General features: G+C 47.6%; 1 protein-coding gene across 2 annotated transcripts in view; it reads right to left on the reverse strand.

Annotated features, from left to right (window-relative positions):
* Window positions 1-24,139, reverse strand: part of CDS2 (CDP-diacylglycerol synthase 2) — a 57,682-nt gene that overhangs the window by 16,428 nt on the left and 17,115 nt on the right. For both annotated transcript variants that reach the window (XM_075911025.2, XM_075911024.2), the window contains exons 2-6: window positions 9,665-9,807; window positions 8,736-8,832; window positions 6,271-6,368; window positions 4,045-4,184; window positions 1,250-1,308 (exon numbers count right to left, since the gene is read on the reverse strand). In XM_075911025.2, the coding sequence (XP_075767140.1) occupies window positions 1,250-1,308; window positions 4,045-4,184; window positions 6,271-6,368; window positions 8,736-8,832; window positions 9,665-9,807 (537 nt within the window). The remainder of the gene's footprint in view (window positions 1-1,249; window positions 1,309-4,044; window positions 4,185-6,270; window positions 6,369-8,735; window positions 8,833-9,664; window positions 9,808-24,139) is intronic.

Here is a 24,139-nt window from a genome sequence, read left to right on the forward strand (position 1 = left end):
GGAAGGACCCCCCACGGCAAGGTTAGCAGGGACAACAGGGAAGGAACGACACCCCACCAGCCTCGGGGCGGGCAGCCCCGCGGACGCCCCCAGCCAGCCCTATGCCCCACAGCTGCGGGAGACAGGGAGGACGCTGGGGGTGAGGGGAAACAGCTGGGGAGGAGAAGCTGGAGCGTGGACGAACACAGGTGTGGGTGCTCTGGAGGGGCGGGGGCGGCACCTTCCCCAGGTATAAAGTCAGTAGGAGCAGAAGCAGAGGGGAGGACGAGGAGGACGACGCTGGAGGAAGAGATTGAGAGACACGAGGAGGCAGCGGGACAAGCCGGCTGGTGAGCGGACGAGCGAGGGCGTGAGGAAGCAGCCCAGGGCGGGTGTACTGGAGCCCGAGGGTTGATGCGTTGCGGCTCTGTGCCCCATCAGCCAGGTCGGGGGAGAGAAGAGCATCTCCCCCGCCTTAGGGCCCTGGGCTGGGGTCTGGAGAGAGGGAGGGCCCGGACCCCCCTCACCTCCTCGCTCGTGGGACCTTCTGGGCAACCGCCGGGAGGGTCGACCCGGCGCAGCGTCACGGAGACTGGGACCTTCCGGGGCGGCAACCGTGGTAGTGTGGCTGCCCTGGGCGGGGTGGGCCTGTGGACCCCGTAACACACACCTATTGACTATTTAAATATATCTTTAGATCTGTGGTTTCTGTTTGTACTGGTGGGTGCACATCCACACACTACCTCAGTATTGGTGGTGCACATAAGAAATTTCAACCCACCCAAGGATGGAAAAATCTGAGAGGGAATACTGGTCATGACCCTCCACTTGAGAACCCCCGATCTATCTCAGAACCTGCATCCACGAGGAAGCAAAAACATCCCCTTAAAGGACACACGTGGCCAGTCCATGCATTGCTGTATTGTAGTTGGGCAGATTGCCTGGAGGAGTTAGTCTATCAACACTCTCAAGGCAAAGTCTGAACAGCCTTGTACAATCATTTTCGCTCCCACACCTGAAAGGGTTACTATGAAACACACTGCAAATGCAGACAATGGAATTCACACGTCTAAGGAAGTGAGTCCATTTGAGAGCCTTATGCCAAATGCTGTAAGCGGCCAGGAATAGCTTTCCCATTAAGCAGCATTGCAATGCCCAGGGGGCACAGGCGCATTTACAGGCTTGTGTTCTTCTAACCCACGTATGCAAATGCCCTCTGTCTCCCAGTGCGAATAGCTCTGGAGCAGCAGAGGCGTGTATTGACACTTACCATGTAGAACTGAAGACGGTAATGCTTCTTCACCAGACTCAGGACAAACATGCAGAAGCCTTGTGGGAAGAGAAGAGAAGATGATCAGATCTTGCACTAGTAGGAAATGCCCCAATTTTCCATTACGTCTGCCATATCACTGCAGCATCTCCTTATCGTTTCTGCTACAGAAGAGGCAGCAACATGAGGGTGATGTGCACGGCACATGCACAAGGGAAATTCTAAAACAGAACAGAACCAGGGTCTTGTACCCAACTAACCATGATTCCCCCCTAGGAAAGTTAGACTGTTTAGCTCCTTCCAATGTAGTATCAACTACAGAGGATTCTGCACTTACCTCTTCAATGGCACTGAACTCTTAATTAGCTGCTGCGTTCCCCCTCCACCCAGAGCTGGCTGCATTTCTACAGTGAGAGGAGAGCTCTTTAGATAGTTTGTTTGCCGGTTAAATTTGTAAGTGTTTTATGGTCTCTGGATAACCCTGCTTAGCTCCTACCCTCCCTTTCCCCATTTTCACCAGCCTCCAGACATCACAAAATGATACCCACTGGAGATACCATGTGGCAAAGACCACTAGAAACCAGAGCACCACACTTAACACATGCCTCTCCATTTCTAGCTGGAATGCCATCCTAAGGATTCATGACTCAGTGAGCTAGCTAGCAGGGAGAGAACACCTCCATTTAATCATCAGAAAGGAGCAGTTAAAAATAGATCTTCAGTTTATTCAGAATTTGCCACTGCATAGTTTACACTGACAGCAGAGTTACCCTAGGTTTGGAGCAGTGTTGCAGAATTTCCATGAAAATGTACTAGCGAAGACAAGTTTACTCACCCTCGCCAGAATGAAAGACAAAGGATCATATGTACACACATCTAAATATAATAACTGGTCAAATACAACTTTGCAAGGCTAGTACAGAGGGGAAAGGGTGGAAGTTTCAATTATTCTGCCAGTCACTGGCCAAAGAAAGTAGCATCAAAGAGGACTGTAGCTTTGCATCAGAGGCTCATGATACCATCTCCATGTGTTGTTAGTTTATAAAGTGCTACCAGACCATTTGTTGTTTCTTAAGTTTATCCTGTACAGACTAACTCGGCTACCCTCTGAAGCGACCACACAATTAGGCAGGTGTTGATCCAGTTCACAACAGACATGTCTGAACCTCAAAAGGAATCACTGCAGCAACCACTGAAAAAACTGAAAGCCAACGAGAGCTCTGCTGCTTCACTTTTGACTTGTTTCAAGGCAGGTGAGTGTCACATCTGGCCTAGAACTATGAAGGAAGCCTGGGTTAAGGCTGCATGTAGCAGGTCAACAGAAAGGGGAATAGCAACAAGGAGCCCTGTGGCACCTTAAAGACGAAGGGTATGTTTACACTAGCTCGTTAATTCAAGCTAGGTAGGCAAATGAGGCGACCCGAGTGGCAAATGAAGCCCGGGATTTAAATATCCCAGGCTTTATTTGCATGTTCCCATCCGATCGCCTTTTTGAAATTTCACTAGCCCGAACTCACTGTTGCGTGGCTACACACAGCAGTGAAATGTTAATTCGAACTAAGTCCTTAATTCAAATTAACTGTTACTGCTCATTTGCCTACCTAGCTCGAATTAACGAGCTAGTGTAGACATACCCTAACAGGTTTATTTAGGTATAAGCTTTCAAGGGCAAAAACCTACTTCATCAGATGCATTAGTGGGTTTTGCCCATGAAAGCTTATGCTTTCTGTTAGGGTATGTCTCCACTGGCTCATTAATTCGAGCTAGGTAGGCAAATGAGGAGTAACAGGGTGCTACAGAATTCCTTGTTGTTCATGAAGATATTGACTAACAACTATCCCACGCCGACAGAAAGAGGAATATTGCTTCAGGACAGAGTCTCTTGCCCTATCACCACCACATTCATGAAGCATGGGAATGCTAGGACTGGGGGGGGAGGGGAAAGAGGACTCTAGGGGAGGCAAAAGGAAAGGAGGAGAGGAAAGCTCAAAAGCAAGCATCATGTTAATGTAAACTGAATCTCCGGAGTGTGTCAGTTATTTAAACTAACACCTGACCTACACCAGATCCTATTTGCTGGAATGGAGGGACCCTCAGTCAATCTTCAGCAAAAGAAAGGAGGATATGACTTTCCCTCAGTAAATCAGATGAGAAAACAAAAAACACTAAGTGCCTGGGCGGCCATCCAGGAGAGATTCAAATGCCACCCAGCTGATTAGCAGAGCGCCCACAGCTGGCAACAACACTGCTGCTCTCAAACCACTTACTCCCTATTTTGTAGGCTGTCTTTCATGGCCAGGCTATAGCCACTTCCACCTTAGATACAAGGCTCCCCACCCCTATAGAACCAAGCAGCTCACAAGCTATGAGAGGGCAAATTGCTAGTATCGCCCTTCTACTGGCGAGGAGCAGAGGCACTAAGAGGCCCAAGATCAAGCAGTCCCTCATTTGTACTCTGAATCCACTAAGGACACACTTCCAATGTTCAATTTTTTTTCCCCCATCCATGTGCAAAATAAATTGTCTTATGTGCACCAAGGCACGTGCAGACATGCACCACCAGTAGACACACGTTGCCAGCTGTGGGCACTCCGCTAAGCAGCTGGGCAGCATCTGAATCTCTCCTGGGTGGCCACCCAAGTGCTCAGCATACAGGGAACACTGAACATTTCATATATTGGATCCCTATGTGCCTGCAGGGGAAAAAAGTTCTATATCAAGAGGCTGATGACATATCCCATGCTAAAATCCTGCAACAGCAGAAGTGTTAATGGGTGGAACCAAAGTAAAGTTACCTGTTAAGTAGAGGGCGAAGGAAATGAAGCGATGGTATTTGCTGAGAATTCTCAAGGGCTCCTCTCTCTGAACCAGGGTGAAAAAGTAATCCGTTACTGTCTCGCCATAGAAAAAGTAGTTTACGCACAGCAGAAAGTACCTGCGAACAGAGGCACATTCCCTTTAATAGGAATCTACAGACACTGTGACGGTAGAGAAGCCTGTAAGAGTAATTATCAGATCGCAATAGCTACACTGTGTGCTGGGGTTCACATACTGGGCTATAGAATGATGATTTCTACTCAAATCTGCAGACAATTCACCCCCATTCACAACACAAGGAGAGGGGGAGGGCCTGCTTCAGATCTACACTAAGATGGCACAGGCAGAGTGAAGGAACCTTACTGCAAGTGGGGAAGATAAATCAAGTATTCACATCTCTTTGGATCAAACCACTACAACTTTATGTAGATACTAGGACTGTCAACTGACCTGCGTTAACGCTTGCGATTAACACAGGACAGGATTCACGGTTAAAAAAATTAATGCATTAACCGCAGGCATTAATGCTGCTCTGGCACTTCAAAGGGGCTTTGCAACACAGAGCCGGGGATCAGCTGGAGTTTCCAGCCGATTCCTGGCTCCTAACGAGCTGGATATGAGTCAACAGGGTGCCCTTGTAGCCAAGATGACTAATGGCATGTTAGGGTGCATTTGGAGGAGCATGGCCAGCAGATCTAGAGACGTGATTACTCCCCTTTATTTGGCTCTGGTGAGGCCACATCTGGAGTATTGCGCCCAGTTCTGGGCCCCCCACTATAGAAAGGATGTGGACGTACTGGAGAGGGTTCAGCTGAGGGCAACCAAAATGATTAGGGGGCTGGAGCACATGACCTATGAGGAGAGAATGAGGGATTTTGGTTTGTTTAGTCTGCACAAGAGAAGTGAGGGGGGATTTGATAGCAGCCTTCAGCTTCCTGAAGGGGGGTTCCAAAGAGGATGGAGAAAGGCTGTTCACAGTAGTGACGGATGGCAGAACAAGGAGCAAAGGTCTCAAGTTGCAGTGGGGGAGGTCTAGGGTGGATATTAGAAGGGCGGTGAAGCACTGGGATGGGTTCCCTAGGGACAGGGTGGAGTCTCCATCCCTAGAGGTTTTTAAGTCTCGGCTTGACAAAGCCCTGGCTGGGTTGATTTAGTTGGGATTGGTCCTGCCTTGGGCAGGAGGCTGGACTCGATGACCTCCTGAGGTCTCTTCCAGCTCAATGATTCTATGACCCTTTAAAGCACCAAAACGACACTTCAAAGGGGCAGCACAAGCGGAGCCAGGGATCAGCTGGAGACTCCAGCTGATCCCTGGCTCCCCTGTTGCAAAGCTTTGCAAGGAGGAGCTTCTTTGAAGTGCTGCTCCAGTGCCTTAAAGGGGCAGCTCTGCATTGAGCCCGGGGTCAGCCGGGAACTCCAGCTGACCCCAGGCTCCACCTTGCACTGCCCCTTGGAAATGCTGTCCTGGTGCTTCCAAGGGGCAGCACTGCATGAAGTCCAGGATCAGCTGGAGTTCCCAGCTGATCCCGGGGTCCATGAAGTGCTTCCCCTTTGAAACACCGTAGCAGCAATTCAAAGGGGAGTTGCATGCGATTAATCACGGTTAAATTTTTGAATCGCCTGACTGCCCTAGTAGAAACCATTGCTCCACTCTGCAAGTGCCTATGCTGTGGTATTAGCCCTGTGCAGTTTTGGTTAGTATTATGGTGCTTAGGAACTCTTGCCTTTAGGGGGCACTGCTTAACAGTTTACTCCAGTTCCTAGCTACTGGAGAGAGCAACCCCCCCCCCCCCCCCACTCTTCACTGTGGCAGGCCAGATCTTACATCAAAAGATGATGGGTGCCGCCAATTCAGTTTTATCCCCATGCACAAATACATTTCAGGGGTAGATAGCCAAGTGGCTCCTTACACCCTTAGCATGAGCAATGTGACTGGAACCACACATCAAATGTTTATTCGCAGTGTCAATCGGAAACAGCCTACACCACCACCCGGCCTGCACACTGCAAGTCAGACCTGGCTCGCAACAGGGAAGCAATGGAACATTTCGAATTATTGCAAAACACGCCCATTGTCAGCAGGCAGCCCATCAGCAAGGCGCCCAGTGATTCAGAAGCACTCACTGAAAGGCAGCTTGCGCATTGTGAAGGATCACATTAGTGTTAAGGAGAACAATGAAGAATGCAGCAGCTGTTCTGCTTACCAACTGAGTGTCCTGAACCAGGGCAGTTCATAGGAGTGATAGACTTTGTAGCCAATATCGATAATCTCATGGAAACACTTGATCTGGACACACATCACCTGCAAAACACACATGAAGCAGCAGTGTCATTCATAAACAAACTAAACCTGGACCAGATAATCTGCAGTGAGATGCTAAGTGCATATCAAGAGTGGGAGCCCTCGAATGACCCTTAAAGGAGCCCCAGGAGAAAACTTCTCCTGTCTTGCAAATGACCTCACCCTGCTCAACGCTCACATTAGGGGATCTCTCTTCAGCTGAGAAGTTGTTCACTCATTCAACCTGCTTACAACCAGAACTAGCAGATTTCCCGGCCAGGCAAAGCACATTTCTAGCTCTACTCCCTGCACCGCCCGGGGTTGGACTCCTCAAAAGTGGACAAACACTTCAAGAAACTGGGTTTTCTATCAAGAGTTCAGGTTTGTTCTGGAGAGACAACCCCCTCCTCCCTGGCACTGAGTAACAACAGTCCCTGTCAATCCCACGTGTTCTAGAGAACTGGCCCTTCACCACCCGTGGTAGGGAACATGCACAGCAGGGCGCAGCTACACTGTAGTTGGTACAGGCTTTCCAAACACAATGAGGCTGACGGGAGGGCTGCCCACAGCAGGGACTGGACCTGGAACCTCTGGATCTAGAAGCATGCACCTCTATAGCATGAGCTGAAAATCCTGGACACATACTGGCTCTAAACAGAGTGATTCCTGAGGCAGAGCCAACCTGCATGACACACAGTGTGGGTGCTCAATGGCAGACAATCACTCAGGTAGATTCGGTCTCCACCCACACGCCTGAGCTGTAACAGCAGCAAAGGAAACGGAAGGATTCCTCCAAGAAGGCACCAATTAAATAGTAATTGTGACAAGGAACCTTATTCCCAGTAGGTCCATTGAGCAATCTGGCAGCTTTCGGCTATGGCTGAGCAGGGCTAGATGAGCACTGGGAGCCAAGAGGCAAAAGGCTCCATCACCCACTAACATAGTTCCCTCTACAGTGCTCACCAGTGCGGGAACGCACCAGCAATCTGAGTCCCACCCACCTCCTTAACAGAGCCATGCAGTGGCTGCTCAGCTACTCCAGGGAGGGGCTGCATGGGGGGCAGCTGCCTCACCCCAGGAACAGCTTCAACCCTGTGCCAGCGTTGGACCTATGGCCAGGGTGGACCACATGGTGGCTGCCGGAACTGGAACCTGGGCCACGATACTAAAAATAGCATCACGGCCCCAGCCCAGGAGCAGCTGTACTGCGGTCCCGGCTCCAGTCCTGGCACATGGGGCAGCCGCCCACCATGCAGCCGCATCCCACGTGCTGGGACAGGAGCTGGGGCCGCAATGCTGTTTTTCATACTGCTCCCGGGATAGGGCCATGGGGTGGGCAGCTGCCCTGTGTGCCAGGATGGGAGCCGGGCCACAGTGCAGCTGCTCCTGGGCCAGGGCCTGGGCACTAAAAATAGCACTGCAGCCCCGGCTCCAGCACATGGAATAGCTGCCTGCTACGCGGTCCTGCCCGGGAGCAGCTGGAGCCAGGGCTGCATGGTGGCTTCTGGCCCTGGCACCAGGGGGCTAGAGAGAGTGCAGGTGTCAGGAAGGCAGAAAGTGAGGGAAGGGGCAGGGGGAAAACTAAGAGGAAGGTGGGAGAGAGGAAAGGAAGGGGAGAGGAGGGAGTCAGGGCAGAAGAAGAAAGAGGAAGGCACCAAGGGGCAGGTTGGAAAAAAAGAGACAAATGCCAGGGGGCCAAGAGGAGAAAGTAAGGGGAAAGGGGGAGAGGAGGGGGAAGGCACAGTGGAGGTGAGAGAAGGAAGGGGACAAGCTGTTGCTGAGAAGGAAGGGGAGGAGTGGGTGTCAGGGAAAGAGGGGTGGGCACCAGGAAGGCGGGATTGTGGGGGCGAAGCAGACGGGCAGACACGGGGAAGGGACTGGAGGGAGGGACGGGCACCAGAGGGCAGAGGAGAGCGGCAGGGCAGGTGAGTAGAGGCAGACAATAGGAGAGGAGATGGGGAAGGGGCTAGAGAAGGGGTAGGCACAGGGGAAGAGAAGGGTGGGTGCAGGGGTCAGAGAGGACAGGGAGGGGCAGGTCCCAAAGGGCTGAGGGGAGTGAGAAGGGCAGGAGCCAGGACAGCAGAGGAGGGGGAAGGGCGGGGGGCAGCAGGCACCAGAGGAGCAGGTTGGGCGAGGGGAGGGTGGGAGACATGGCAGCAAAGGGAAAAGAGAGGTTTATAAGATATTTGTTAATAACTTGAGTGCCTGGTGGCACGTCCAAACAAGCACACATGACCTCTATACTGGTGCACAAGACAAAAGTCACTTTGCTCATGGATGGAAAATCTTAGAGGGAACTCTGCCCATTAACTCTCTCAGCTGTCTAGGTTTCTGACGACCATTCACCCATAACGGCCCTTGAATGAAGTGGTTTAAAACAGCACTTACAATCATCATTAAAACCATGGGTCCCAAGTAGATGATGATGAAGAAGAATGCAATCATGGCCAGTGTGAGGATGCCTCTCACCCACCAGTTCTTCCATCTAGATCACAGGGGGAGGGAAAAAAAGGCAGTGTCAGACAAGGCAATGAAAACAAGGGGGCTATCAGGAAAGCCAGGAGAGATGCACTTATCTCTTCTGCACAGCCTGCTGGTGAGAGGCGGAGGCAGGAAACTGCAGTTTATCCTGGGGGGGAAGGGCTGGGGGAGAATTTCATGCCCTTCCATTAACCCCGATCTGGTGCGGAGAAGAATGCAGACTCGAATGCAGACAGGGTTAGCTAGGGCCACGTGGGTAAGCTCAGGAAGGGAGTTCCATGCCGGGGGACAAATCGGAAAGCGCTGAAGATTTGTTTGCGCGAGGAAGCGCTAGATGAAGGTGGCAGATAGCAAGCAGGAATACACAGTGCTATAAAACGAGCTCAGACCAGGCAAGCCCATGTATGAGTACGATGCCCATTTTATAGACACAAATGTAGGTAGCCCCAGATCTCACAGGAATGGCAAAGCTGGGGTTCAAACTCCCTCAGTCTACTAGGCCATGCCCCCCCTTTCCCCACCCACCCACCCACACCAAAAAAATCTGTCAACCAGTGCTCCCTCAATCTGCTGAAACAGGACCACATGAAAATCCTGCCAAAAGAAAGCAAGCTCAACAGCACACTACCTCAGCCTGCTGCCCAAACCTCTCTCCAGAGGCAGAGAGAAGGACACACCAACAGCAGCCCGACCAGTTACCCATGAATCTGTTGCTGCTCTCACCATCTACTGACAGGACAGAACACCCACCCAGCCTTGGTTGGGTCAGTAAAGAGGGGGAAGTGCTACCAATTTGCTGGGAGCCCCGGAAGCAGCGGAGTTTTATTCAATGCTACCTTGAAGACAAGTTGGAGAGGGCCCTGTTTAGGACCTCGGGGGTGTCATCTGAGGTGGGTGCAGGAGGGGCCCCTCCAAACTCTGACTTGCTTTCACTGTCTGACGCTGTCTCTCCGTCCAGCTTGTTTTCTGACTCGGACTCCTGCATGACAAACACAGATAAGCAGGTGTATTAGATACCAGTGATGGCTCTTTTGAGCTGAATTTAAAAATTCACTAGATCAAGTCAATCGACTCTTACCCCCTCCCAACACAGCTGGTAGCAATAAAGAAAAGAGGGCCCGATATTCTGGGCACTGACTGGATTCCTTCAGTGACCCAGTTCTAGTTTGAGAGCCAAACATTTAAGTGATACGACCTCTGGGGCGGGCAGACTCTCCTGCCACTAACACCAATGGAGGTTTTACTACAGACTCACCAGAGGTGCTCTGAAGTTGTTAAAGGCCTGTAAGGTGCACCAAAGGTCATGGGAACACAGGGTTGTCAAGACATAGGGCTGTCCCTAAGGTGTTGAGGAATCCCGAGAGTACACAATAATGCACAGAATTCAAGTGAAAGGTCTCCAGACAAATGGGAAAGACTTGTACTTTTTGGAGATTGTTCTTTGTATGTTTCTATGCAATGGCTGAACTCACCTGCATTAAAATTGATCCCAAATCATTCTAGAACCACAATGTCAATAGCCAAAGTGCAAGTGGAGAGTGGACACACAGAGAAATGGTGCCAAATCTAGACTTGAATTGAATCCTTCCACCACTAATCAAAGTTATCTTTATTTGAGAGATGTCTCTGGACAGAAATCAGCTTTGCTGCACAAACAAGATTTTAAAAAAAGTTTCACTGTAGCTCAAGTATAGAACTCTGTATTCTCTGGAAAAGTGCTGGTTTCCGACTGTCTGGTCATATCTGGGGACTCACAAGGTAACTAAACTTTATGCCCCTTACAGCAATAGGCAACTTTGTTCTTGTGCCAGTGATGGAAGTACAGATGCACTAACCCAGAAAAATGGCCTTTCCACATCAATACTCATGAGTCTTGAATCTACTACTTCACTCCAGACACTCTGATCTGCTCTACTGAAGCACAGCAGGTTGACATGAACACCACCAAGCTACAGAGGACAAACCTGTTAGCGTGCAGAAACCTTAACCATATGGTCTTATTTATTGTGCATTCCACACGGCCAGCTCCATCTCAGAGCCTGTGCTGCAGGCTGTGCTCTGTAGGACTGAACGTTTCGTGGTTAACGCAGGAGTCTGGGATTCAAGGCTCTGTCTGCATACTATTCCCAAACTCTGCCACTTAGCCCTGATGAGCTTCAGTTTTCCAAAATGCAAACTCCCCAGCGGGGGAGGGGAGGTTTAATGTTTGCAGAGGGCTCTGAGGTTCAGAGAACATGCACCACAGAAGCACAAAGTAACACTTTTATGCTTTATTTTCTGGGCATGGGTTAGGAGAAAGGGCGAGGGCTGACTGCATGGCTCACACAACATCTTCAGTCTCGAGGGTACAGATTTAACTCTCACCCAGATTACTGGACAGTTATTCAAAACAGGAGATTAGATTGTGGCGATTCTGCATTTTCCTATCCTCCGCATGAGACCTTTCCACAGACTTCTCCATCTGGATCTTGCAATCTATTTGCCACACAATCTCCAGCTGACACCAGTCAAGCAGTGTTCCCTCCCACCAAGTCAGGGTCAGGATATGGGGAGAAGGTAGCAAGAGGAGGAGGGAGTTCTGCTGCCTGCAGACAAAACAATCTGGAGAATCTTGCCGAGGCAATGACTGATTATGGGCCCACACAGGCCTCATTTTTCAAGACACAGATCACCTCTGCTTCTAACATCTTATCAGAAGAGCGCCCCCTTCTCCCCCCAAAAGGCAATCAACAGAATCCTGAATTTCAAAGGACACTGAAAATACATTGCTAAATTAGGAGCAATTCCTACAATGTGTGTTGACTTTTAGACTCAAATGGAACAATCAATGGAAGAAAAGAAGTTTCCCTGCTGGTAAAGTCACCAGTCAAGTTGACAGACATTGGAAGTGAGGTTTTCTTTTTAAAGCCACCATGTCAATGAAGCCCAGCTCCTAGGCTAATTCCTCTCTGAAATGCAACTGGATTATAGAGGCTGTGATGTTGCTTCATAACCTAGATTGGGGTGGTTAGAGACTCAATAATATTCCACTATTTTTATACCTTATGTAAATTGCAGCCACCTCTCAGCAAAACACTAGTTTAAAGCAGCTGACCAGGGTGCTTAATAACTTGCTGTTCAGCTGGTGATCTTAATCCAGCTGTGGCATTTCCATGGTAACAACCTCATGCATTACAGTTACTTTCTTGACAGGCAGAAAAAAGTAGCCAGATCCTTAATCATCCTTTACCAAACCGTCTATCAGATATTAATACATTAATTAATCAGATATTAATACATCTTGCATAAAACTGGCTGGTCTCAGCAGGCAAAACAATCTACAAGTAGCACAGATTATGTTAAATGATACAAAGGAAAACGGTAGGTAGAAGGATGTGGCCATCAACATTTAAAAAAAAATAGCCTGTGATTGTGTTGGGTTTTGTGACCAAGTTAAAAACAAAACGAGCACAATTCCTGCTTACATCAGCATAAGCTCAACACCTCTGGAGAAAATTTTAAAAAAAAAGTTCCCCAAAGCATCCCATTTTGGGCACCCTCAGAGGGCATTCTGTAAAAGTGTGGGCTTAACTTTCTTCGGAATAAATACAGGCAATCTGTTCCAGCTTGGAATCGCAAAAGATTTAAAGGTGGCCAATGCCCTTTTTACTATCTGTGCTCTTTGTTTTCTGCTTGCAAGACAGACTACCACGTATCACACTCAAGCAATTCGAAAGGTGAACACAGCACACGGGACCGTTCCACTGAGGACCTATCGTTTTCCATCAGGTATTTATGTTTAAAAACATCCTGGGCCAAATCTTGCTGGCTCTTCTTCCTGCAAGATTAGCACTGCTCTTGCAGTTGAGGTGCTGGCTTCTTTTCCTAGATGAGCCAGTCTTCTGTGCCCTTGCGCAAGTCATTTAATCTCACGTAACTTAAGTTCCTTGCCTGTCCCTTCCAGTCCTATCTTTTCTATGATTCTTCTCACACCCATAGTCTCATCTTTCGAGTGGATGGTATACAAGCTAGTTTAATGGGCTCTGGATTTAGCGAGAGGCTTCAACATTTCATGCCTCACTGGTTTCACTGCAGCTGCTTGTAAGAGAGGCTTGAAGGATCTGGCCTATATAGCAAGTCTGAGGCCTAAAAATACTTCTTGAACCTCCTCACTCTTAGGGTTGCCAGATGGTTGAGACAAAAATACCAAACACCCCGACCTCCCCCCCCCCCCCAAAAAAAAAACCACTAAGAAAAAATTCTGTTGGGAGGGGGCGGAATTCTGTTACGGGGGGGGGGGGGAGAGGAGAAAGCATTAAAATAGCATGCCCCTTTAAATGCAGGGATAGGAACGGGAGCAGTTAAGCACTAAGGGTATGTCTACACTACAATGTTAGTTCGAACTAACGGACGTTATTTCGAACTAACATTCATAGCCGCTACACTAGCGCTCCGCTAGTTCGAATTTGAATCGAACTAGCGGAGCGCTTAGTTCGAACTAAGAAAACCTCATTTTACAAGGATTAAGCCTAGTTCGAACTTACTAGTTCGAATTAAGGGGTGTGTAGCCCCTTAATTCGAACTAGTGGGAGGCTAGCCCTCCCCAGGTTTCCCTGGTGGCCACTCTGGCCAACACCAGGGAAACTCTATGCCCCCCTCCCGGCCCCGGAGCCCTTAAAGGGGCACGGGCTGGCTATGGTGCCCGTGCCAGGTGCAAGCCTGCCAGCACCCAGCCAGCAGACCCTGCACCTGGCACGGCTTGAGCCACCCACCCGATGTCCCCCAGCCCTCCCCCTCTTCCCGGGACCAGGCTGGCGGCTCCTGGGAGCTTGCCCGGGACCGCAAAAGGCGGGCACCTTCCTGGGCTAGTGCGGAGATCGTGGACCTTGTCCACGATCTCCGCACTAGGCACAGGAAAGTGGCCGTCTAGGGCAGGAGAGCTGCCAGCCTGGCCACCCAGGAGCAGGTGTGCATGAAAATCAAGGGGGTCCACTGAGACCCCCGACCCTGAGCTTACAATGGCCGTCCTGGATCAGACCAAAGGTCCATCTAGCCCAGTAGCCTGTCTGCCGACAGCGGCCAACCCTAGGGACCCTGGAGGGGATGGACCGAAGACAGTGACCAAGCCATTTGTCTCGTGCCATCCCTCTCCAGCCTTCCACAAACCTTGGGCAGGGACACCACTCCTACCCCCTGGCTAATACCACTCCATGGACCCAACCTCCATGACTTGATCTCACTTCCCTTTAAACTCTGTTCTAGTTGTAGCCTTCACAGCCTCCTGCAGCAAGGAGTTCCACAGGTTAACTATTTGCTTTGTCAACAACAACAACTTTCTCTTACTAGTTTCAAGCCTGCTACCCATTCCTTTCCTTTGGTGTCCTCTAGTCCTTCTATTATGGGAACTCATGAAGAACTTTTCTGAATGCACCCTCTCCACCCAACCCCTGCTTTTAGAGACCTCTATCCTGTCCCCACTCCATCTCCTCTTTTCTAAGCTGAACAGTCCCAGTCTCTGTAGCCTCTCTTCATCTGGGACCTGTTCCCAACCCCTGATCATGTTAGTTGCCCTCCCCTCTCCCAGCCTTTCTCTTCCCCTCTCCCACCTCCTTTTCCCAGTCTCCCCCAGTTTTGTTCAATAAAGACAGAGTCAATGTTGGAAGAAACGTTATCTTTATTTTGTACATCAATAAGAAGGGGGGCTAAGGAAGGGTAAGTGGAAGGAGGTGAGGGAGGAATGGGGTACGAGCCCCCGATGGGGAGGACTGGGCTGGCTCTGCGGGCTTCTGGGGGTGGAAGCTTTCCTGCAGCCCCCTGATTGCCCCCTCTCCCCAGATGGCAGCCTGCGGCAAGTGCAGCTGGTCTGATGGCCGAGTGGTGTGATGTGCCCAGTGTGGGTACTCCGGCACTCCAAGCCAGGACTGCTTTGCAAGTGGGGCACCCCTTAGAACTGTCTGTCCGGGGTGGGGGTCGGGACCCTTTAAGCGCAGCCCTCGGCTAGCCTGAGACAGCATCTCCACGCTCTAAGTCCTCCTCTGATGCCCTGCCGGCACTGCTTCCGGCCATCCTTAAGCAAAACGCTAATTCGAACTAGTTTTTAGTTCTAGACGCGTTAGTTCAAATTAACGTTGTAGTGTAGACATACCCTAACAGAGGTCTTTTGGCCAGCAGCCATTTTGTGCCAGCAGCCTTGCGAACCAGGTAAGCATGAGGGCTGGGGTTGGGGGACTGAGGGTGTTGGGGGCCAAAGGAGGGTTGGGGAGGGAGGCCGGGTGCTGAATGTTTGTAGGGTTGCCAGGTACCCGGCATTTTCTCCTCCGGGCCAGGGAAAAAAAAGATTCAGAGAATACCAGACATCTCAGGTGTCCAGTATTCTCTGAATTTTTTAATCAGGCAGGAGCCAAAAATACCAGACTGTCTGGGTGAATACCGGACACCTGGCAACCCTACTCACTCTGGCTACAGTCTCTGCATCTCTCAGATCCCTCCTTCCCCCGCTGCTCCCCTGAGAATCACTCTGGCTATTGAATCTCGTGGTATCCTTTTAGTTCAACTCCACTGGAGTAACACCACCCTCTGTCTTAGGACATTAGAACTGCAATAGTGGGTCAGACCAGCAGTCCCCCTCTAGCACATTTCCTATCACCAACACCAGCCAGTACCAGGGCAGATAAAGTAATCCTTCCCTGTCTTCCCCTCCCAGCTTCTGGTCATCAGAGGTTTAGGGCTGCCTTGAGCATGGGGTTGCACCTCTGATGACCATCCTGGCAAAGAGCTTTCTTCCATCAACTTACCCAGTTATCTTTTACACCTAGCTATACTTTTGGCCTTCACATCATGCTACAACAAGGAGTTCTACAGATTATTTATGCATGTGTGAAAGTGTTTCCTCTTGTTTATAGTAAATTTGTTGCTATTTGTTTCTCCTGGTGACCTATTGTACTATTGGAAAGGGTAAATAAACCTTTTTTAAATAGAGTAAATAAACCCAATTTACTTTTTCTACAAGACTCTGTTGTAACATACAGTCCGAGTTCTCTAACACGGTTTCCACCAGTTTGCCCAGTTGCACTCACCGCCGCAATCATCTCCGTGTAAAAGGTTTCTTCAGCAGTGGAAGATCAATAAAATGGGGTATCACTCTCTGCTCTTCTGCAGAGATGAGTTCATGCTTCTAAAATATCCCCCACATGTGTCTCATCCCCTTCTGGTTGTGGATGCTGAAGCTCAGAGAGGCTGAGACTCGCCCCCATATCACACAGTGAGTGTAAGTCAGGAACAATAGGCATCAGGATGCTGTGTCAGATCCTTTACCGGCAACTGACCAATTCCTTCCTGCATATGAGCATACACTATGCCGCTTCCCTGCACTTCAAACAGCTGGTCATGGAAACCCAAAACCAAAGAGCTTGTAGCAGGGGAAGCCACCCCAAAAAATGTCTTCTCCCTTCATTTTCCTATTTTGAGTTCCTTCATGGCAGCCTCCCAACTTGTATTCACCTAAGAGGCAGCAGTGCAGGAAGGGGGTAGGCAGCACCGCAGAGATGGTCCTAGGGGGAAACTGGCTTTTAAGTCACCGCCGCCCAGCATAGCTCCTGCTTCTCCCTACCCTTGAAACGCAAGCGCCTAGACTTACCAGTGAATTGACTACCTACTTACCTCCTTGGTGGCACAGGCCACCCTAAACTTGAAGCCAATCCTAGAAGTCCAGTCATTCTGAGGGAATAGGACCATGAGCAGCTGGCATAAACGTATCAGTACAGAAGAGCTGCCAGGTTCCTTCTCACTGCCTCGAAGTCTAGATTCTCTCCCACTAGCAGCTTATCATGGCCCATGTTCCACAATTATATTACCTCATATAACAATCATAGAATCCTAGGGTTGGAAGAGACCTAAGGAGTCATCAAGTCCAGCCCCCTCCCCAAACCAGGACCAATCCCAACTAAATCATCCCAGCCAGGACTTTGTGAAGCCGAGATTTAAAGAACACTCTAGGGATGGAGATTCCACCAACTCCTTAGGGAACCCATCCCAGTGCTTCCCCACCATCCTAGGTAAATAGTTTTTCCTAATATCCAAGCTAGATCTTTCCCACTGTAACTTGAGACCATTGCGCCTTGTTCTCAGTAGTGACAGATGGCAGAACAGCCTCTCTCCATCGTCTTTGGAACCTCCCTTCAGGAAGCTGAAGGCTGCTATCAAATCCCCCCTCACTCTTCTCTTCTGCAGATTAAATAAGCCCAAATCCCTCAGCCTCTCCTCATAGGTCTTGTGCTCCAGCCTCCTAATCATTTTTGTTGCCCTCTGCTGGACACTCTCCTTTGCGTCCACATCCTTTCTATAGCGGGGGGCCCAGAAGTGGACGCAACAGTCCAGATGTGGCCTCACCAGTGCCAAATAAAGGGGAATAATCACTTCTCTAGATCTGCTGGCAATGCTCCTCCTAATGCCACCTAATATTCCATTAGCCCTCTTGGCTACAAGGGCACACTGTTGACTCATATCCAGCTTCTCATCCACTGTAATCCTCAGGTCCTTTTCTACAGAACTGCTACTTAGCCATTTGGTCCCCAGCCTGTAACAATACTTGGGATTCTTCCGTCCCAAGTGCAGGACTCTACACTTGTCCTTGCTGAACCTCATCAGATTTCTTTCAGCACAATCCACTAATCTGTCTAGGTCACTCTGGACCCTACCCCTGCCCTCCAGTGTATCTACCTCCCCCCTAGATTAGTATAATCCACAAACTTGCTGAAGGTGCAATCATCCCCTCATCCAGCTCATTAATAAAGATGTTGAACAAAACCGGTCCTAGAACAGATCCTTGGGGCACTCAACTAGAAACTGACCACCAATCTGACATTGAGTCATTGATCACTGCCAGTTGAGCCCGACAGTCTAGCCATCTTTCTATCCATCTTACAGTCCATTTATCCAATCCATACTTCCATAACTTGCTGGCAAGAATATTGTGGGAGACCGTATCAAAAGCCTTGCTAAAGTCAAGGTATATCACATCCACTGACTTTCCCATATCCACAAAGCCAGTTACCTCATCACAGAAGCTAATAAGTTGGTCAGGCATGACTTGCCCTTCATGAATCCATGTTGACTATTCCTGATCGCTTTCCCCTCTTCCAAGTGCTTCAAAATGGATTCCTTGAGGATCCCCTCCATGATTTTTCCAGGGACTGAGGTAAGACTGACTGGTTTAGAGTACCCTAGATTGTCCTTCTTCCCTTTTTAAAAGATGGGCATTACATTTGCCTTTTTCCTATCATCTGGGGTCTCTCCCAATCTCCATGAGTTTTCAAAGAATGACCAAAGGACCTGCAATAATATTTGCCAACTCCCTCAGCACCCTCGGATGCATTAAATCCGGATCCATGGATTTATGTATATCTAGTTTTCCTCTATAGTTCTTAAACTATTCTTTCTCCACCAAGGGCTGCCCACCTCCTTCCCATACGGATTTGCCTAGTGCATTTGTCTGGGAGCTGACCTTGTCTGTGAAGACAGAGGCAAAGAAAGCATTGAGTACTTCCCACATCATCTGTCACTAGGTAACCTCCCTCATCCAGCAAGGGCCCCACTCCCTCTCTGATCACCCTCTTATTGCTACCATGCCTGTAGAAACCTCTTTTACCCTACACATCCTTTGCTAGCTGCAATTCCAACTGTGCTTTGGCCTTCCTGATAACTCCCCTGCATTCTCGAGCAATATATTTAGACTCCTTCCCAGTCATCTGTCCAAGTTTCTACTTCTTATAAGCTTCCTTTTTGTGTGTTAAGCTCACCAAGGATTTCCCCTGTAAGCCAATCTGGTGGCCTACCACATTTGCTTTTCTTACTGAGCATAGGGATGGTTTCTTCCTGTGCCTTTAATAAGGCTTCTTTAAAATACTGCCAGCTCTCCTGGACTCCTTTCCCCTTCATGTTAGCATCCCAGGGAATCCTGCCCATCAGTTCTCTGAGGTAGTCAAAGTCTGCTTTTTTCAAGTCCAAGGTGTGCATTTTGCTTCTTCCTTTTGTCAGGATCCTGAAATCTACCATCTCATGATCACTGCTTCCCAGGTTGCCACCCACATCTACTTCCCCTACTCGTTCATCCCTGTTTGCGAGCAGCAGGTCAAGTTGCACATGGCTCCTAGTCAGTTCCTTCAGCACTTGTACCAATAAGTTATCCCCAACATTCTCCAAAAACTTCCTGCATTGTCTGTGTACTGCTGTATTGGTCTCCCAACACATGACAGGGTGATTGAAGTCCCCCATGAGCACCAGGGCCTGTGATCTGGAAGCATCTCTCAGTTGTCTGAAGAAAGCCTCGTCTACCCCATCCACCTGATCTGGAGGTCTCTAGCAGACACCAACCACATCATCACCCCTGTTGCTTCCACCTCTAAACTTAACCCGTAGACTCTCAACAGGCTTTTCTCCCTCTATATACTGAAGCTCTGAGCAATCATACGGCTCTCTTATATACAGTGCAACTCCTCCTCCTTTTCTTCCCTGCCTATTCTTCCCGGGTTTCTACATGAGAAGTCAGAAACAATGGGTTTCTATATGAAAAGTCTCAGTCCTGCTAAAATAGTAGCACATACTGAATCAGATACCAGGAGGTCTGTTTATAATCCCTGTACTACAAAGACTCATTCTCTCACACACACAAAATCTTACATGATCTAAAATTAAAAAAGGAGTCTCATAAAAAGTGGAAACTAGAGACAAATTTCTATATAAGCAAATAATACAGGTATACAGGGGCAAGATTAGAAAGGCAAAGGCACAAAAGGAGCTCAAACTAGCTACAAAGGGAAATAAGACTTTCTATAAATATATTAGAAGCAAGAGGAAGACCTAGGACAGGGTAGGCTCACTGCTCAGTGAGAAGGGAGAAACAGTAACAGGAAACTTGGAAGTGGCAGTGGTGCTTAATGACTTCTTTGTTTCAGTCTTCAACCAAGAAGTCTGATGATGAAGGAATGCCTAACATAGTGAATGCTAGTGGGAAGGGGGTAGGTTTAGAACAAAGTAAAAAAGAACAAGTTAAAAATCACCTAGAAAAGTTAGATGTCTGCAAGTCACCAGGACCTGATGAAATGCATCCTAGAATCCTAGAAGGTATCTGATCCTTTAGCTATCATCTTTGAAAAGTCATGGGAGACAGGAGAGTTTCCAGAAGACTGGAAGAGGGCAAATATAGTGCACATCTATAAAAGGGAAATAAGAGCAACCCAGGAAACTACAGACCAGTCAGTTTACATTCTGTGCCAGGAAAGATAATGGAGCAAGTAATTAAGGAGTTCATCTGCAAACACTTGGAAGATAATAAGGTGATAGGCAACAGCCAGCATGGATTTGTAAAGAACAAATCATGTCAAGCAAATCTGATAGCTTTCTTTGATAGGATAATGAGTCTTGTGGATAAGAGAAAAGTGGTGGACGTACCTAAACTTTAGTAAGGCATTTGATACTGTCTCACATTACATTCTTATCAATAAACTAAGCAAATACAACTTAGATGGGGCTACTATAAGGTGGGTGCATAACTGGCTGGATAACCCTTCTGAGAGAGTAGTTATTAATGGTTCACAGTCCTGCTGGAAGGGCATAACAAGTGGGGATCTACAGGGGTCTGTTTTGGGACCGGTTCCGTTCAATATCTTCATCGATTATTTAGATATTGGCATAGAGGGTATGCTTATTAAGTTTTCAGACGATACGAAGCTGGGAGGGGTTGCAACTGCTTTGGAGGACAGGGTCATAATTCAATGATCTGGACAAACTGGAGAAATGGTCTGAGTTAAATTTCATCCTATTTAATAAGGACAAATGCAAAGTGCTTCACTTAAGAAACAATCAATAAATCTCACATTTACAGAATGGGAAGTGACTGTCTAGGAAGGAGTACTGCAGAAAGGGATCTTGGAGTCATAGTGGACCACAAACTAAATATGAGTAAACAGTGTGATGCTGTTGGGAAAAAAAAAAAAAAAAAAAAAAAAAGCAAGCATGATTCTGGTATGCGTTAACAGGAGTGTTGTGAGCAAGACATGAGAAGTCATTCTTTTACTGTGCTGTACTCTGTGCTGATTAGGCCTCAACTGGAGTAGTGTGTCCAGTTTTGGGTACCACATTTCAAGAAAGATTTGGAGAAGGTCCAGAGAAGAGCAACAAGAATGATTAAAGGTCTAGAGAACATGACCTATGAAGGAAGACTGAAAGAACTGGGCTTCTTTAGTTTGGAAAGGAGAAGACTGAGAAGGGACATGATAGCGGTTTTCAGGTATCTAAAAGGGTATCACAAGGAGGAGGGAGAAAAGTTGTTCTCCTTGGCCTCTGAGGATAGGACAAGAAGCAGTGGGCTTAAACTGCAGGAAGGGAGGTTTAGGTTGGACATTAACCACCCTGACAGTTAGAAAGTTTTTCCTAAACACTAGAATAAGCTGCCTAGGGAGGTTATGGAATCTCCATCTCTGGAGATATTTAAGAGCAGGTTAGATAGACATCTATCAGGGATGGTCTAGACAGTACTGGGTCCTGCCATGAGGGCAGGGGACTGGACTCGATGACTTCGAGGTCCCTTCCAGTTCTAGTGTTCTATGATTCTATGAAAATTGCTTGTAATTCATATCCTATATTGCTAGCTTCCCCGCCCCGCCCCCCCACACACACGTTTGTCACCTCTGTTTAAGAACATTGTTTACACGGTCACCAACTCCCCTTTGTTTTTACTAGAAAAGACAGTAATTAAAACAGTGCATCCATTCTGGTTTTGTTTGAAGTTTATACAAGACCACTACCACACTTTACTGATCTTTATGAGTACAATTTCAAGCCCCTATAACAAAATGAATCCTCAATTCCTTGCAGATGGAAGATAAAGGATGAACAAGTCTGTTGAAGATAAAGGGCAAAGATATAATTGTGCTCTGTTTGAAACAAGTCAAGCTTTGCAAGTTTAAAAAATATTTATGGGGATACAAAAGGGGAAGTAGAAAGGTGTTTGTCAGATAAGGAAGATCTGAAAAATAAAAGACACATTTTGATATTTCTAAACTATTTACAGCCCAATTAAGGCCACTTTACATAACTGACAATGGAAGGGAGTTAAATCTACACATTTAAACTTTGTTTCCATGGCCAGAGAGGAATAAAAGTGGTGTTCCAGTGTATGGGCCTGATTCTCACTCATGTTGGGGAGGAAAAAAATGCCAATCTTTAACTTCATTCAGTGTTTTAGCAAGACTACTAGAGAGTAGAATTATAGAACACTAGAACTGTAAGGGACCTCGAGACGTCATTGAATACAGTCCCCTGCCCTCAGGGCAGGACTCCGGTAGTGTGCATGTAGTGTTACATCTGTATAGCAACACATGATTTACCACGATTAGGTCATTGATCCAAGAAAAGCCTGATATCCTGCCATGAGTGCTGGCAGGAAAACAAGAATTCTCTCTCAAAAACCCCTAGCTATTTCATCATTTGTTTTCATTCCACTCTAGAACAAAAACCTTTTGAAATTTTTCATGAAATAAAGCAGGAGACCCACCCCAGGAGAGCCAATAGTCTATAGGTTAGGGCACTCATCTGAGAGAGCCTTAGGCAAGTGCCTGCTGTACCTGATTCAGAGCAAGCCTTTGGATGTCCCATATGAGTGCTTTAACCTCTGGGCTATTGGTTATTCTGGGGTGAGTCTCAGCATTTTAGGCCTGTGAAACCTACCCAATGAGACCTGTCAAAATAGATCCATTTCCTCAAAAAGTTTGACACAACAAGTTAGTTTTTCCACTGGAAGATGCTTTTTGACAAATAATTTCTGCCCATCCCTACTAGCCTCTCTCAAGGGTTGTGGAGGATGAGGAGAGACCACAAGGAGCGGGCTGCGAGCCAGCATTCCCTGGGCTCTCCAAATGGCAACAGAGCTTGTTGTGTGACTCTGGGGTCCTAGCCAGTGTCCCTTCTCTTAGGGAGCCACAAATAAGGATGATCAAGTTATGAAGCTTTTGAAAAAATTTCAGGCACCTGACCTCGTCCAGCAACGAGTGCCACCTGTTGTGTGAAAACCCATTTTCTTTTACACAAAGCCATTAATCTTAGCAATCTCTTGCACACATAATACAAGACAGGCATGACGGATAAGGGTTACACCACTTATATTTTTATATCAAGAAGCTAAGGTGGGGACATTCTATGGCCTGTGACATATAGGTCAGCCTAGGGGATCATAATGGTCCCTTCTGGAATCTATTAATCTCATTTCATTCAACTGTGGATGTTCCTTTTAGCCACATGGTCATCTCTAACCCCTGTGTGAACCTAACTAAATTCATAACCTCATCACTACTAGTCTCAAGCAAAAGAATGAGTTTATAAACGGCAAAGGAGAATAAGAGTCTTGGACTTTACTGGAGCAACTTAGAAATAAACACTTGTATTCATCTAAAACATCTACCAATACCTATTTTTCAACCAAATCCTATGCTGGTGAGAGACAGTCAATAGGCAGCAAACTCCACAGGTTAAGTGGATTGTATAAAATTATCTATTTCTTTTTATTGTGGTATAATCTGTCATGGATCAGGGCCTGAGGGTGCTAGGCACTGCACACCCAGAACAAAAACACCGCCCTCACCAGAGCTTTACAACTGCTTCTTTAGCATCAGTTTTAAAATGCATTTTTCGTTTTCACTCGTCTCCGTATCACTGAGCACTGCATTAGCAAAAAGGGTACAAAGCAGCACAAAAACCATCTTTCCTGATTCCATGTAATTGTACATCCTCTAGCATCATCTCTTCAAAGAACAGCCCTATTCTTCTATTTTCCAGGTTGAACTATTAGTTCTTGGCAGCCTAAGAGCACAATTTGTACTAGAACATGTTATAAACCAGGATTTTTGACAAAGGAGTCCTGGAATTAAGAAAATCAATTAAGTGTAAAACAATATGATCTTTCTCTTTCATAGCTTTTTGGACTCCTCTTGTTGAATGAGTATCAGTAAATACTTGTGACCATACTTGTGGCCATTTAGCACAGTTTTAAACCCACATGAACACTGAGCATCAGCTATTTGCCTGAGAATCTGTGACAAAATCCCTGTTGTCATGGAAACAAGTGGCAGTATTCCTATGCCAAAAACTTCACTATCAGATAGGGAAGCTGACCCATGCAGTTAACAGTGTTAGATTTGTATTAATTCAAGAAGTCCTTTTGCCTGTGCGCTCACCTTGTCTAAATAGAAAAGAGACATTTGCTCTTTTAGCAAGAATCTAAAAAGAAGCAGAGAGAAACAATACTAATTATTGCTCAGAAAGGAATTGGGCTTTCGGGA

Source organism: Pelodiscus sinensis, chromosome 28, assembly GCF_052426305.1.
Source record: "Pelodiscus sinensis isolate ZL-2025 chromosome 28, ASM5242630v1, whole genome shotgun sequence".
NCBI lineage: Eukaryota > Metazoa > Chordata > Testudines > Trionychidae > Pelodiscus > Pelodiscus sinensis.